This window comes from Taudactylus pleione, unplaced genomic scaffold, assembly GCF_031769625.1.
Source record: "Taudactylus pleione unplaced genomic scaffold, aTauple2 ptg000235l, whole genome shotgun sequence".
Classification (NCBI taxonomy): domain Eukaryota; kingdom Metazoa; phylum Chordata; class Amphibia; order Anura; family Myobatrachidae; genus Taudactylus; species Taudactylus pleione.
In genome coordinates, this window is record NW_028284637.1 from 2,416,359 (window position 1) to 2,430,494 (window position 14,136).

Here is a 14,136-nt window from a genome sequence, read left to right on the forward strand (position 1 = left end):
TGTAGTTGAGCCCCTCAAGTGATGCCCCCTGTAGTTGTGGCCTCCCCAAACCTCACCCCGTACTTACCTGACTCCGCGCGCTGTCATCCGGGCTGTCTTTCCTGCTGCCACGCTGACTGGATCTAAATAGATCCAGCAGACGCGGCTGCGCAGGTTCCCCAGGTCGCGGGTGACGTCATGACGTCAACCGCGCACTGCATTACTGGGAACGCTGGCCTCTGAAGTGATCGGAGGCTTCCTTAGCCTCCAAGCCACCGCGGGGGCTGCGGGGGCAGTAGTTACGCCACTGTGCTAGGTATATTTCCTTATGCAAACAGAGGGTTGTCACCACATACTAAAAATTTAATCTGGGAATCAAAACTAGAAAAATAACATGGCATATTGGATAATGCTCTCCCTTCTATTAAATTATAAGGATATTATAAGTCACCAAAGAGTTCTGGGTATATATCAAAAGGTGAGAATGTAAAGTATGGAGAGTATTATATCTTATAATGTCCAAGCTTGTACAGTGAATTCCAAAGTGATATCAGAATTTAATCTTTCCAGTATACCGAATTTAATCTTTACAGTGGGGAGTTTGACTGGGGCGGTACACCTGTCAAACCGTAACGCAGGTGTCCTAAGGCGAACTCAGGGAGGCCAGAAACCTCCCGTGGAGCAGAAGGGATTTTTTTCCCTTCTGCTCCACGGGAGGTTTCTGTCCTCCCAGAGCTACATTTACAAGAGCTTATAAATAACATATCATCTGTGTAATGTACCCCTTTTATCTTCAATATTTTAAGTTGTAAAAAGTTCCTGAAATGTGTTCATAACCACATATATAATTATATCTCTCTTTCACTATATAAAAGCAAAAACAAGGGGATTACTCACCAGAGTTCAAATGTAGCTATTTATTCAAAAGTAGAATGTCATATACAGCAATATATAATATGTACATATATACTGTACATACACACACACACGCACATAGAGATATGTACACATCAGGTTTTCTTACAGAGAGAGAGAGAGGGATAAAAGAGAGAAGAAATAAATTATATGGCTTGTGTGCAATCAGAACTGGCATGTTTCAGGCTACTCCTCAGTTCTCATTATCCTGTTCAGTAGCAATAGATCAGTTGTTCTCAAACTCAGTCCTAAGGGACTCCACAAAGGTCACGTTTTCCAGGTCACCCAGCAGGGGCACAGGTGTACTGATTACTCACTGACACATTTTAAAAGATTCACAGGTGGAGATAATTATTTCACTTGTGATTCTCTGAGGAGACCTGGAAAACATGCACTGTTGGGGGTCCTGAGGACCGAGTTTCAGAACCTGTGCTCTAGATCATCTGTCAACTGCATTTAACAAAATGTCCCTTAATAATCCAACTGATTCCAGTTGGACTATCGTCAGGCAACTGGGTAGTTTTAAGGAAACACAAGCTGAGGTATCTGACCAATGGCCCAATAATGCTGCCAACATGATAGCAAGTAGCCAGTTGTAAATATAAAGGTCCTTTAACGTTTCCTTTCTAAATTCCTGGGACACAGCCAGTCAGGTATTGTGGAAAACCCTATGTTACCCTGATACACACTGTCAATGGGATGCACTAGTCTGTGCACGATGGTAATGCCGATACTGACGTTTGCGGGAATCTATGATCTGCAAACTGTATTTGTTCTAGGGAATAGGACTGCCACCTAGCAACAGCAGGTGGGTATAGGCAGCAAGCCTCCCGATGGTCCACTGCCGGCAGGGAAAGTTAAACTTTTGAATCACTTACCTGCTGACCACACAGCAAAGCTGAGCAAGCTCAACTGCTTTGCTGATCAGTTTCTTGGAAGCTTACTGGGGGCAATCGTGATCCCTTAACAAATAAAGAGATAGAAGGATAAAACTGTTGTATTAGCACTATCCAATATACCAGACTGGATAATGGAAAATAAGAGGTATCCAAAGATTGCAGAAATTAAAATGTATTGACGAAGAGGACATGGTCGCCGTAATGCATTATATACATACTGTTAATAAAAGAAACTGGGAAGATGCGGTAAAAACATAGAAGGAATAACTCAGAGTCTTGAATGTAAAGAAACTGAGAAGTGTAACAGCAGAAATGTGTAACCAAACTTCATTCTGTATCATGGTAGGACTTTGAAGAATGGATATGAGATACGAGTCGATTTTGGAGAGCCTAAAGCAGGGGCGGGCAATAAGCATCCGTCCAGCTGCTCTGGGACTACACATTCCAGCATGCCCTGTCTCAGATTTTCTATCAGGGTGCGCTGGGATGTGTAGTTCAACAACAACTGGAGGGCCATATATTGTCCACCACTCGTCTAAAGGAAAGTTCCATAGCAAAGACAATCAACAACAATAGCAACAGGGTGGGTAGGAATGGGAGCTGTTGCTAGGTGGCAATTCTATTCCCTAGAACAAATAAAGTTTGCAGATCACAGATTCCTGCAAACTACAGTTTGTTCGTGGGGAGGCTTGCCCCCCTAGCAACAACAGATTAGAATTACACCATCCAATGGAGGAAGATCAGAATGGTGTAACTCTAAGGGGTCTATTTACTAAGCAGTGGAGACAGAATGAAAAGTGATAAGAAAGTGATAAGGTGCCAGCCAATCAGCTCCCAACTGTCATCTCACAGGCTGTGTTTGAAAAATGACAGTTGGGAGCTGATTGGCTGGCACCTTATCACTTTTCACTCTGTCTCCTAACACTGCTTAGTAAATAGACACCTAACACTTTTATAATATATTCTGACCTCTACCTGCAAATACACCACACATAAGAGACATATTCCCCCCTCTTTCGCATGAGATACGCTATTTCATTACAATACATAGGAAGCGGGTACAGTTAGTTTGTAATCACCACTATTTCTTTCTTCACAAATTTCTATATCTGTCTGATTTTATTGCTGGTTTTTAATACACCTATGACATTAAAAGCTATGTTTTAATACTCTGCGTTTAGTAAATATTCACCACATATGACAATTTTTTTCCCCTTTTGTATTTTTGTGTATTTACAATTCTGAATAGTAGCACCCCCGCCGCCTACGTGATAATTCAAGAAGAAGCACTGTGACATAAATGTTCAATAAATGGGGGTACAATATTGATTTATATACCTCTTCTATACTTAACCTCTGAAACTGGTAAAACTTTTTTTTTGGAATCATCTCTGCTGACGTTCGTACTTCACAATGGAATTATCAACTATAGAAATATTTATGTGGCCATTAAGAATCAAGTGAAACCCTTAAACCAGGGGTCTTCAAACTTGGCCCTCCAGATGCTGTGGAACTACACATCCCAGCATGCACTGCACATAGTTTTAGCATGCTGTTATATCAAAAAGGTGGCAGTGCATGCTGGGATGTGTAGTTCCACAGCAGCTGGAGGGCCAAGTTTGAAGACCCCTGCCTTAAACCATGAGTCGGCTATATCAATTAAAGTGAGTTGTACCCCGCGATCTGCAAAAGCTACAGTCAATATGGAGGCGAGCTTCTGAGAATTAGAAAGCAAGCTTACTAAAGCATCTAAGGCAGCTAGGTATGACAAGAACTGAGCAATATCCCAAGTTTTGGAATATCTAGGACGAAATGGTCTAGACAGAATGTTCCTTAGCAAGGTAGGTAAATTCTATAATCTGTGAAGCCTGGATTCATGAGATTGAGTGCTAAGACGTAGTATGATGTGTTGGTGGCTGAAGCCATTTCCAATTAAAATTTGCGGGTCTAGTTGGAGAATAGAGGTCTTGTTAGAACCAGAGATGTAAGAACACCAAGAAATAAACTCCTTAATCATTGCAGTGAACCCAGCCTTCAGCCTTGATCTCAACAAAGAGCCAAGAGCTGTAGATATAGCTAGGGGTAAGTCCGTCAGCAGCCTAGCAACGCTGCCATCCACATGAAGAAGATTCTATAGAACGTCTGGGGTGCCTATGAAGCAATCTGTGAGATACACCAGTGGAACTTTAGGACCTATTTTAAGGTGTGTAATGAGGGGAAACCATAAGTTTGGACGGCCAGAGTGATTAGAGGAACCTGATCTATCCTGATTTTGTGCAATACTCTTAGGGGAAATGCATAAGGAAAGGGAATGCCCATCCATGAGAAAGTCAGTGTGTCCATCTTCCAAGCACCCACCATCCAGACTGAAAACAAATAGAGGAGACTGGAGGTTCAGCGGAGAAGCAAAGAGATCCTGCACTGGGACACCAAGAGCTAAGACCATTTTCTAAAAGCCGCTTTTAAAGACACTCTGGGCCTGATTCAGCTGCAGATGCACTAGCTATCGTAGCTGCTAACATGGTAGCAGCTGCGATAGCACTAATATGGTAATGCATCAGGAAGCTTCATGCCTCCTTCCATGCATTACTGATCTGAGTTTTAGAATGTACCATAGGATCATCAGTGATCCCATCGGCCGACAAAGTGACCCGTGGGGGTCAAGCAAGCCGGATGCCTCAGATGCTAAAAAGAGGCCAGGAAATCTCCGTCAGCTCCATCACTCCTCCACAATAGCGACGACACGCCTTTGTTTTGGGAAACGGAGGCTGTTGCCTCCCCCTCCTCGCCCCGAAACGGCAGCACACTGTCAATCACTGCCAGTCTGTTGGCGAACTGTGAGCGAAATCGCAGATCTGTACTGCACATGCGCACTACGGGTCTGGTGCATGTGCAGATTCCCGGACATTGGGAATTTGAACACTTCCCTGCGTACTCTGCTGAATCAGGCTCTCTGTTCAAAGTTAGACTCCATTTGGACAGCAAATCATTTTTCTCTCCAGGGGCATGGATGGCTGAAAGAAAAATGTCCCCCTGCATGGCCCAATGTCATATTTCTAATGCCTACTTGCACTGTGAAAAGGCGTGGATGCCACCCATCCTGTTTTTATAGGACACTGTCATGGTATTGTCCAGACAGAGAAGAACTAGAGCACTGTGAATTGATGGGGGAACCAAGGACTGAAGAACCAGTTCCGCTGCCTTCAGTTCTAAGAGGTTGATGTGCAGGAGGAATTCTGCCGGAGACCATTCTCCCCTGATTGTGGTGTCTTGAGAAACAGATTCATAACCCCGAAGGGAAGTGTCTAACATAATGGAGAGGAATGGGGGAGGTAGAATGTCTTGCTGACGAAGGCGAGATATGGCAACCTTCATTACTCTGGTAAAGGAATATGGGGCATTCACTTAGCCAAACACCACCACCGTCCAATGATACAACTGCTCTCTTCACCTACACCCTTTTAGAAAAAAGTTCAGAGCCTTTACATTTAACACTGGACAAACAGAGCACTCCTGTTTTAAGATCAGGAAACTATGGCTTGTCCAGCCCTTTTTTGGCAGGGTCTGCGAATTCTATTTTGCTTCTGATGAGGAAAACAGATTAAAACCAGATTTAGGCACAAACGGAATAGTTTACAACAATCATGCGTTTGAGGTAATCTGGGTCCATTTGTGAAAAGCAATGTGACAAGAGTTATATGGGGAGGAGTACTCACTTGCAAGCCTTCCTCTGCCTGGACTGGATGAAGAGGCGGAGGGATTTGTCCCGTGTTCTGCGGTCTTGCACGCGAAGCCACCTCTTTGAGTTCTGCTGTTGCTGCGGAAGTTTTGGGACGCCAAACCCTCCCCCCACCGGCTCGACATGCCTGGAGAAAGAGCTTCTTCCTGACATTGACTTTTTAGGTTTGAGGTCTGCAAAGGACTTTCTAGCTTTATAACGGGAACGACCTCATTAATAAACTAAGGGCCAAATAAATTTTCATCTGAAATATTTGGAATATCAATAGCTTTAGGGGCAAGACATGAGAGACCGGCCCTAAAGAAACCCTGCCTAAGTTAGTAATGTAGTTAAAAGGCTGCCCTATAATAAGGGTTGCTCTATTGACTGCCTTGAGCAAAGGAAATTTAGAAGCTACCAGGGACTCAATGGATGAGATGGACTCGTCTTCTCTTTCAGCCTCGTCCAGGACAGATAATAAAGGACCAGATGCGTCTGCAATTTTATAGTGGATCTTATGTAAGGTCTTATCAATAGTGTCAGGAGTGACCTTATCTCACAGTAAGGCATTCAGTGAAGCATCTATATCTGGAAACCTGCATAGCTGTGGAGAACGAAAAGAAAGCTGAGTGATTTAAACACCTCAGACTATTCTGACAAGGCCCAGCATGTGGGGTACAGCTGAGCTGGCGGTCTTTACCTGCTAGGGCTACTCTAGCCATGAGAATATCGCTCCATTGTCTCCTTTTGGAAGCTGAACAGACTACCTTTGCAGATTTCCAGTCTACTACCTGTGGACGTCTGGTCAGGAGAAGTCTACCTCATGTTGGATGGACGTTGTAATATATGCTTGGAGGTCCCTTTATAATGGGAACAGGCCTCTAAAAATGGCAGTTACTAGCTCAAGAGTTCTGCCTTCAACGGGCAGGAAAGTTTGGTCTGCTTCAGGCCATAAAAGTCTGTTTGCTTCAGCCAATACCAAAACAAATTGGTGGTCTGCCTGAACAGGCTTCCCTGTGAGAGACAGCATGACTGTGATGGGATTTTTGCCATCAAAATTTAGCGTCAAATTTAATTTCACCAGAAGAATTCTCAAAACTTGACCTCCCTAGCTGAGACACTGTGTCAAAATTATCCGAGTCATGTTCCACCTCATAATCTGAGGTTAAATAAAAAAAATTCTGCCTTTGAGCTGCAGAAATTTAGAGGATTTTTAATAATTAACTCCTCTGAGGAAGAAAGAGAGGATACCCGGGTTTTTTAGGGTCCATTGTCACCCCAGCAGGAGAGGCACACAGAGAGTCAGTCACAGCAACTGACACAGCGCCCTTCACCTCCTGTGCTGAAGATAAATCTGATCAGCAAAGCAGTTTGGCGCGAGTGTGACTGCCATATACACTCACGCACATGCGCAGCTACGCTGTTTTGTGGACAGGGAAGGGATTAAAAATTTTCACTTTGCCTGCCGGTAGTGGTTCATTGGGAGGCTTTCTGCATATAGCCACCTGCTGTTGCTAGGTGGCAAAAATCCTGAAGAACAAAATAATGTTTCTGAAGACAGCCTAGGATTAATATTAGTGTTTGTAGTCACAGGAGCTTATATATCTGCTCCCAGTGCATGGTTGTGTAAATTGTGAATGCAGATTAAATGACATAAAGCTAGAGGTTTACTGATCACTTATAGGAACACAGGCCCTGATTCAGAGCCGGACGCTCTGACAAGAGTGCTCGCTCTGAATCAGGGCCGGTCTTTTTATTTTTTAGAACGGCCTCCTGGCCGCTCGCATAGCTGTGGGTGACCACCCACAGCTATAGCGAGCGGCCAGGAAGATGGTCGCGATGGTCAAGACCATCGCGACCATCGGGCTTGCAACGAGACCCTTGTGGTAGGGTCTCGTTGCTGCAAGCCCCAGAGAGCTTTCGGCTCTCCCACTGACATCACTTGTGATGTCAGTGGGGCCGGCCCCAGATGGTAGGCGTTCTCATGGGAACGCATCCGTCTGGGCAGCCACCCCCCCAGCCCGCCCACCAAAGGGGGTGTGCTGTCACTCAACATCGACAGCACGCCCCCTTTGGTGCGAGACCTGGAACGTCAGCTTGCCCGTCGCCATCCGGGTCTCGCGCATGTGCACGACGGAGCCGGCTCTGTCGTGCGCATGCGCTCTGGGCCAACGACCCGGGTGCGAGCGCTCAGCGCTTGCGACCGGGTCTGAGTCAGGTCCACTGTCTATAGTCAGTGGAGGAGACCCTAATTTTTATAAGTTGTGTTTGGTCTGTCCAGTGGTCCATAATATGCCACGCGTCACACACCACAAGTGGATGACCACAGGTGGCCCATCAGTACACATGCTTGTGTTGTTCAGGACCGATTATAGCCAGAAAATAACTTTCCCTCAGATGAGAAGCATGCTGACAACAGCAGGTACCAAATATTACATCTAATTTAAAGAAAAGGAATGTACACCATATGCCTCATCTATTATTGTGTCAGCATAATGTGAGTAAAACTGTAACATATTTATGGTGGTATTTCATACTGAAAATATTCAGAAATCCATGTGCTCTTTTTCTACACAACTGCACAAGACGTGGAACCCGTACAAAAGCCATGATGCCGGTTTAATTAACTGTCTAAATACACTTATGTAAATCTTAGTTTGGATTGTAAATAGTGGGGTCTGCTCACTGTCAGTGAGAACTGTCCAATTCAATTTTGATTTCTTTCGCAAACTAAGTACATTTGTTTTATCCGGCTTATTCTTCAGGGGGGGAACTAGGGTAACTGGAAACCACTTCACCAGTCAAGATTTATGCATGACACATCAAATGCTTGTTTTGCTATTTTTGTATAGATAAAATTACCCTTTATGCACAGGACACTATCCAGATCTAAGCTATAAACAAATTTCTTAGCGAGCCGGAAGAATTTCTTTTTATCTGGCAGGCATATGTGAAAAAAAATAAATAAATAAAAAAAAAATTTAAATTAGCTCTTCGGTAATATTCACAAACCCTTCACTTCATAAGTCACATTTATTTATTTGCTTGATAGAAAGACTGGGTAAAGTCTTTGGGCTTACAAACGCACCTACTATGAAATTCTGCTTTAATAAAACCTCTGTGATATAGTTTACATAATGAAACCATTGTAAAACACAGCACATGGGGGTTTTTTTGTGTGTATATTAGAAGCAGTTCAAAGAAATATGTAAAAAGTGAATGTACATAAAATAATGTTCTCTATCACTATTGTTACAACTTTCAAAATAATTTACAATATGTGAAAAGGTGGTCCGTGGTTGTTGAGGGGGTTACAGCTTGGGTCTCCACCTTGGAACTCCTGCTGGTGTTACCTGTACTAAAGTGTCAGCCAGCTCAATACTGGAATGTCCAATCAGAAACCAGATGTCATTTGCCACTACATCCAAAGCACTGGTGCAAATCTCTAGCAAAAGGTTTCCAGTGCGTAAATGAGGTCCCAGTACTATTACTGGAGGTGACAGCTGGGGCAGGACTATGCAGGAGAGGGTTGATGTGGTTTTCCCAAAGTTGCAAATCAATCTTAATTTTTAAGCAAGTAGTGTTTTATTATATGATGTGTGATTACCTTGTGTCAATCATATTAGATAAGCAGGTGTGCAGCACCAAACCATTGATGCCCGTATTCAATTTGCTTCGCACCCACGATACTTTTCCGCCTGCCGGACTTTTCGCCTACATCGTGTGTTTTGCATGCAGAAAAGTATTGGGCGTGCTCCCGCTATTCGCCGTAATCAATTAGAAAGGATGCGAAAACGCGTCCCAGCGAAACTCAAACAGGCAAAAAGTGTTGTCAGAGATGGGAAAATCAACCTAACACAAAAGATACACTAACATTGGGGATCAGTATAGATGTCCCCGATTAGCCCCCCGAAGACTTTCAATTGCCTCTACATAGCGTCTTTGCACAAGTGGTGAAGAATGGCATTAAGCAGGTTTTTTTGGAGAAAATAAGTTGTCCTGTCAAATTTGGGGTACTTGAAAATGGTTACAAGCATGGTTTAAAATCGCTAAAGTGAAGTTTTAAGTGACGTTAAAAACGCACCTTCAGCATGCACGTAGTTATACTTTGGGGGGCTGTCCCAAGGGTGCAGAGTGGTTTCCGCACCTTTGCACCCCAAAACCGCAATTCTGCGCTTTTTTCCGCCTATTCCTAGGCAAAACTTTTTCGCCTATTACATTGCATTGACTTTCCACGTGCGCGAAAAGTCTTTGCAATTGAATACGGCGACACTTTTCCGCCTGGCGAAATGACGTCATCGGCGATACTTTTTCGCAGATTCCAACTTTTCGCCGCCAATCGAATCTGAACTAAGCAGTGCATGTACCACTAAAGCATACATTTCATATGTTCATAGATGTTTTTAAGAAGGAAATCTTACCAATAAATTTGTTTTGCATAGACTCTAACAAAGCTTGATGTGCATCTTCTGCCTGCAATGCAAGAGAGCATTCCCTGGCCAGTATGGTCCTCACAAGGTGCTCTCCACAGCCTACAAATACAGAAAGACAGAAAGAGACAAATAAAACACACGTATTGCTGGTTGTGGTTTCCTGTATTGTGTGTACACATATCATTTGATTTGCTTTTGCACTTCATACAATGACACATGAGCAAACCAGCCATGACAATACATTCTCCCCACAAATATGTGCTTATTTATAGACCATACACACGGAATACTGCTGGGCTGGCACTTTATCAGCTGGAAGCTCCGTACGCAGTTTTTCCAGGACAAATTGATAACTGAGCACTATACTAAAGCAGTGACAAATACATAGATTTGTTTTTTTCAATATTTTTGGGAAAATTTCTATTTGAGTCACTTTTTTGTTTTCTAATTGCCCTGCAATGCGTCTACCAAGCAGAATGCCTTGGTGTGTACTGTTCCATAAGGAATAATGTGTCCTACAGTATAAATAATACCAAGACACAGCAAAGCCTTATTAGAATGAAACAGCCATAAAAGAGTGCAAACTAATTAGATACTTTTTGACAGTTATTAAAAAAATCATCATCAGTGTGCCCCAAAACCCCAAATATAAAACCCCCAAAAAGTGAGTATCCTTCAACTTTTGAGTCCTAATATACAAAGGTGATATATGCCGATATAAGTAAAAACACCACAAAACATCTCTCTGTTGGGGCAGAAAAACATTGAAGGCGCAAATGGCACGCAATGCACATACCTTTTAATGATAATCACAATCCCTATTCAGGATATGTGGTCATCACAAACCATTTGCGGACATGCTATATTAATAAAGTAAGTACACATTAGAACTGCAGCTATCTGTATTCCAAGTGTAAAACAGTCAAAGATCTCACAGAAAGTAACTAACGTCTCATACTATAGTTTTCCACTAGGTTTTTTCTTTAGGAAACATGGAAACAATTAAGGTAAGAGCTGCCAAATACAGGAGCTGAATGGAAAGATAGAATCTGCAGTTTTATTACACACAATACAAGTGATGGTATACTTGAACAAAATGCATATCATCTAAATATGGGACACATCACTGAGCGCTACCTAAAGCTCAAAACAAAGCTCATCATCTTCCCTCCAGGCAGAGTCGCCAGCTCCTCTCATATCTCCCTCACCGTCAATCACGGGCTCCCAAATTGGTTGCCCTGGTGTCCACCCTGCCCTCCACATTATTCTTTACATGCAGCCTCTCCCAGTCCAGTGCTATCAAATCTCTTATCCAATCTCTCATCCTCCTCTTACCTGGTATCACTCTCGCTAATCTATCTACACTGGAATCCATTTTGAATGCTTCTCAACAACGTGATGCAGTCAATATGTCGACAACACAATATCGACAGTTATGACGTCGACATGAAAATGGCGACAGGCAACGTGTCGGCATTCTCAGAAGGTTGACATGAGAATCGTTGACATTGTCAGTATGTTGGTATTAGGGTAATGCTGTGGGTGGGTAAGTTAAGGTTAGACACTAGAGGGAGGGTCAGTAATTAACCCATCCTGAATCCCGTCTGTGCTTAGCAGGTGTAGCCAGACCAGCATTGAATTTCTCACCCACGGGGAGATGTACACTGGGTACACACTGAGACGATGTCGGCATAATATGTCGTTTCCAGCCAAATTGGAACGACATATCGGCCGCATCGCTCAAAGTGTACTGCCAATAGGCACGCTCCCGCAGCCGCTGACGACATCGTCCGGTCGGCCATGCTGCACGTCCGACATATCGCAAGGGGCCCCGTTGCAGGTAATGAAGGACGGAACGAGGTATTGTTCCGTCATTCATTACCTGCATTCACATCGTTCTGATGTGTACCCGTGATCCGATATGTCGGCCCATCGGTCCAACATATCGGCTGGGTACACATCTTTGAGTGTGTACCCAGCTTAAGCCTTGAAAAGTGATAAAGTACCAACCAATCAGCTCAGTACTGTCACTTTACAGGCTGTGTTTGGAAAATGACAGTTAGGAGCTGATTGGTTGGTAATTTATCACTCTCCACTTTATCACTTTTCAAGGCTTAGCACATCTCGCCCTCAATTATTTGTTCTAAGTCTGTGATAAGCCAGACAAACACAAACGTTTTCTTGTTCCCTCTAACCATTGTTGGTAGGGGCAAAAGATTATCGTATTGCGGGAGTGTAGTGAATGATCAGATATTTAACAGTCGCGGGGGAGAAAAGAAGCAAAAACAAAGCTGATAAAATGGCTTCAGCTATTCATCACTGCTCGATGATCATTAACATGTTATGTTTAATAAATCTGATTATGCAAAGATCAGTGTATGCACATGATATATATACCTGAATATTATGATCACTGCAAGTATTGCCATTATGGATATACTGTCTCGTTAAGGAAAACCATTATTTAGATTGGTTATTTACAAAAAAGAGCTGTTTCTATTGTACCATTTATAGGTTTTAGAATGACTTGTAAATAATGAAGTCATACACGTATTCCATCACACAGGGAACGCCAAGAGTGTCCACACCCCCTCCTCCCAAAAAACGTATTGTATACGTTCCAGGCGAATTAAACATCTGTCATTTGGTGTCCAAATGGCTAAGACTACTGAAAGAATCATTTTACTAATATCCATATCCTTCAAAAAAGTAGTAATTCTACATGAACAACGACATTATTAATATCACAAATGGACAAACATATACCAGATGTTACAGCCACAGAGATTACTGATGGGTAGTATAAAAAAAATATTCAAAGACGGCAAAAAGGTATTGGGTAGTGATTGTTCCCATTGGGGAGGTTGGTTTATTGACGCAAACCCAGCAAAAAAAAAAAAAGAACCCAACTTTTCAATGGCGTTCCCCCAAAGCGCTGTGTTCTCTTCTGTACTTGCGTAAACATATCCTTCAGGTGAATGAATGAAATCGCTAACCAATGCCTGTGAGTTGCCCTTGAACTATTTTTTTGTTAATTAATTCTCTGGGATGTTTTTTGGGGGAAGAACCTGTTCTTGGCTAGCATTAGGCACACAGAGTTAGCAGTGGGTATGTTGTGTTTTTTTAAATGGCTTTTCTACCTGTTGGGAAGTGTCAGAACAGTGGCTCAGAAAAAAATAAATAAATCACCAATGTGACGCTGCCGCTCTATAGAGTACTGAAGAGACAGCTGCCTGCCGCTCTCACATTTTTAGAACTCTCACACTTATTGAAGCGTCAATGGCAAAATCTGACTCCAGCAGCTGCTTTGTCAAATTCTCTAGATAAGTCATGTGCAACACAGTAGTTTAAATGCCTGAATACATTTTCACTTTAAATTTGTGGTATTAAAAATTGTATAAATATCATCAAAAGAAGAAAATAAAAGCCAGGACTACAGCTCATTATCGCCAGATGTATCACTGGTTTTATCGATTTAGAAGGATAAGTACCACACTTTGATTCAGGTGTCATAATATCCGGGTTTACTCATTTATTTATAAGTCACAAACTATGTAATTATGATGAGCCTTAGAGACGGTCAATAGGCATAATATTCACATTGTCTGTATGCACATTGATAATGAATGAGACCTTATTGGTGGCTAAATTTACTGCCCTTTTCCCTTCTGCTACCTATGCAGGGATATTGGGGTCTACAGGAGGGACCGCTGAGATTTGGTATTTCTGCTGTTTGGCTGGCTGTGCTCATATTAAATAAAGGACAGATATTACTGTACATCACGTAGGGTCTGCTTCACCTAAATGTGGATTGCCACAAACCTGTGCTATGCTGCTTTCCATATTTACATAATTATTTTCATTCTCAATTGTCCACGTCTGCAAGTGATTTTGGTGTTGTTGATTGATTTATATATTTATTACTAAAACATTTTTTTAGATACAGTACAACCATATGTCAAATAATTTTTTAGATATAATTTTTTTCCATTTCGAAACAAGTTTTTCTGCACCCCTGGTGCTTTTTTTCTTCTTTGTGTGTTGATCTAGGATAGGAATCATCTTTTTAGGGCGCAGCATTTTAAACACTATTAGTATTTATTTTATGTGCCAGCTACTGGTTCTTCAGAGCTTTAGATCTTATTCTATCTGACCAACTGTGATGGGTTCTTCATGACTGATTATATTAAAT

General features: G+C 42.5%; 1 protein-coding gene across 1 annotated transcript in view; it reads right to left on the reverse strand.

Moving 5' to 3' along the window:
* Nucleotides 1–14,136, reverse strand: part of TASP1 (taspase 1) — a 191,395-nt gene that overhangs the window by 42,319 nt on the left and 134,940 nt on the right. Inside the window, exon 12 of the mRNA XM_088479452.1 lies at nucleotides 9,933–10,043. Within this exon, the coding sequence (XP_088335578.1) occupies nucleotides 9,933–10,043 (111 nt within the window). The remainder of the gene's footprint in view (nucleotides 1–9,932; nucleotides 10,044–14,136) is intronic.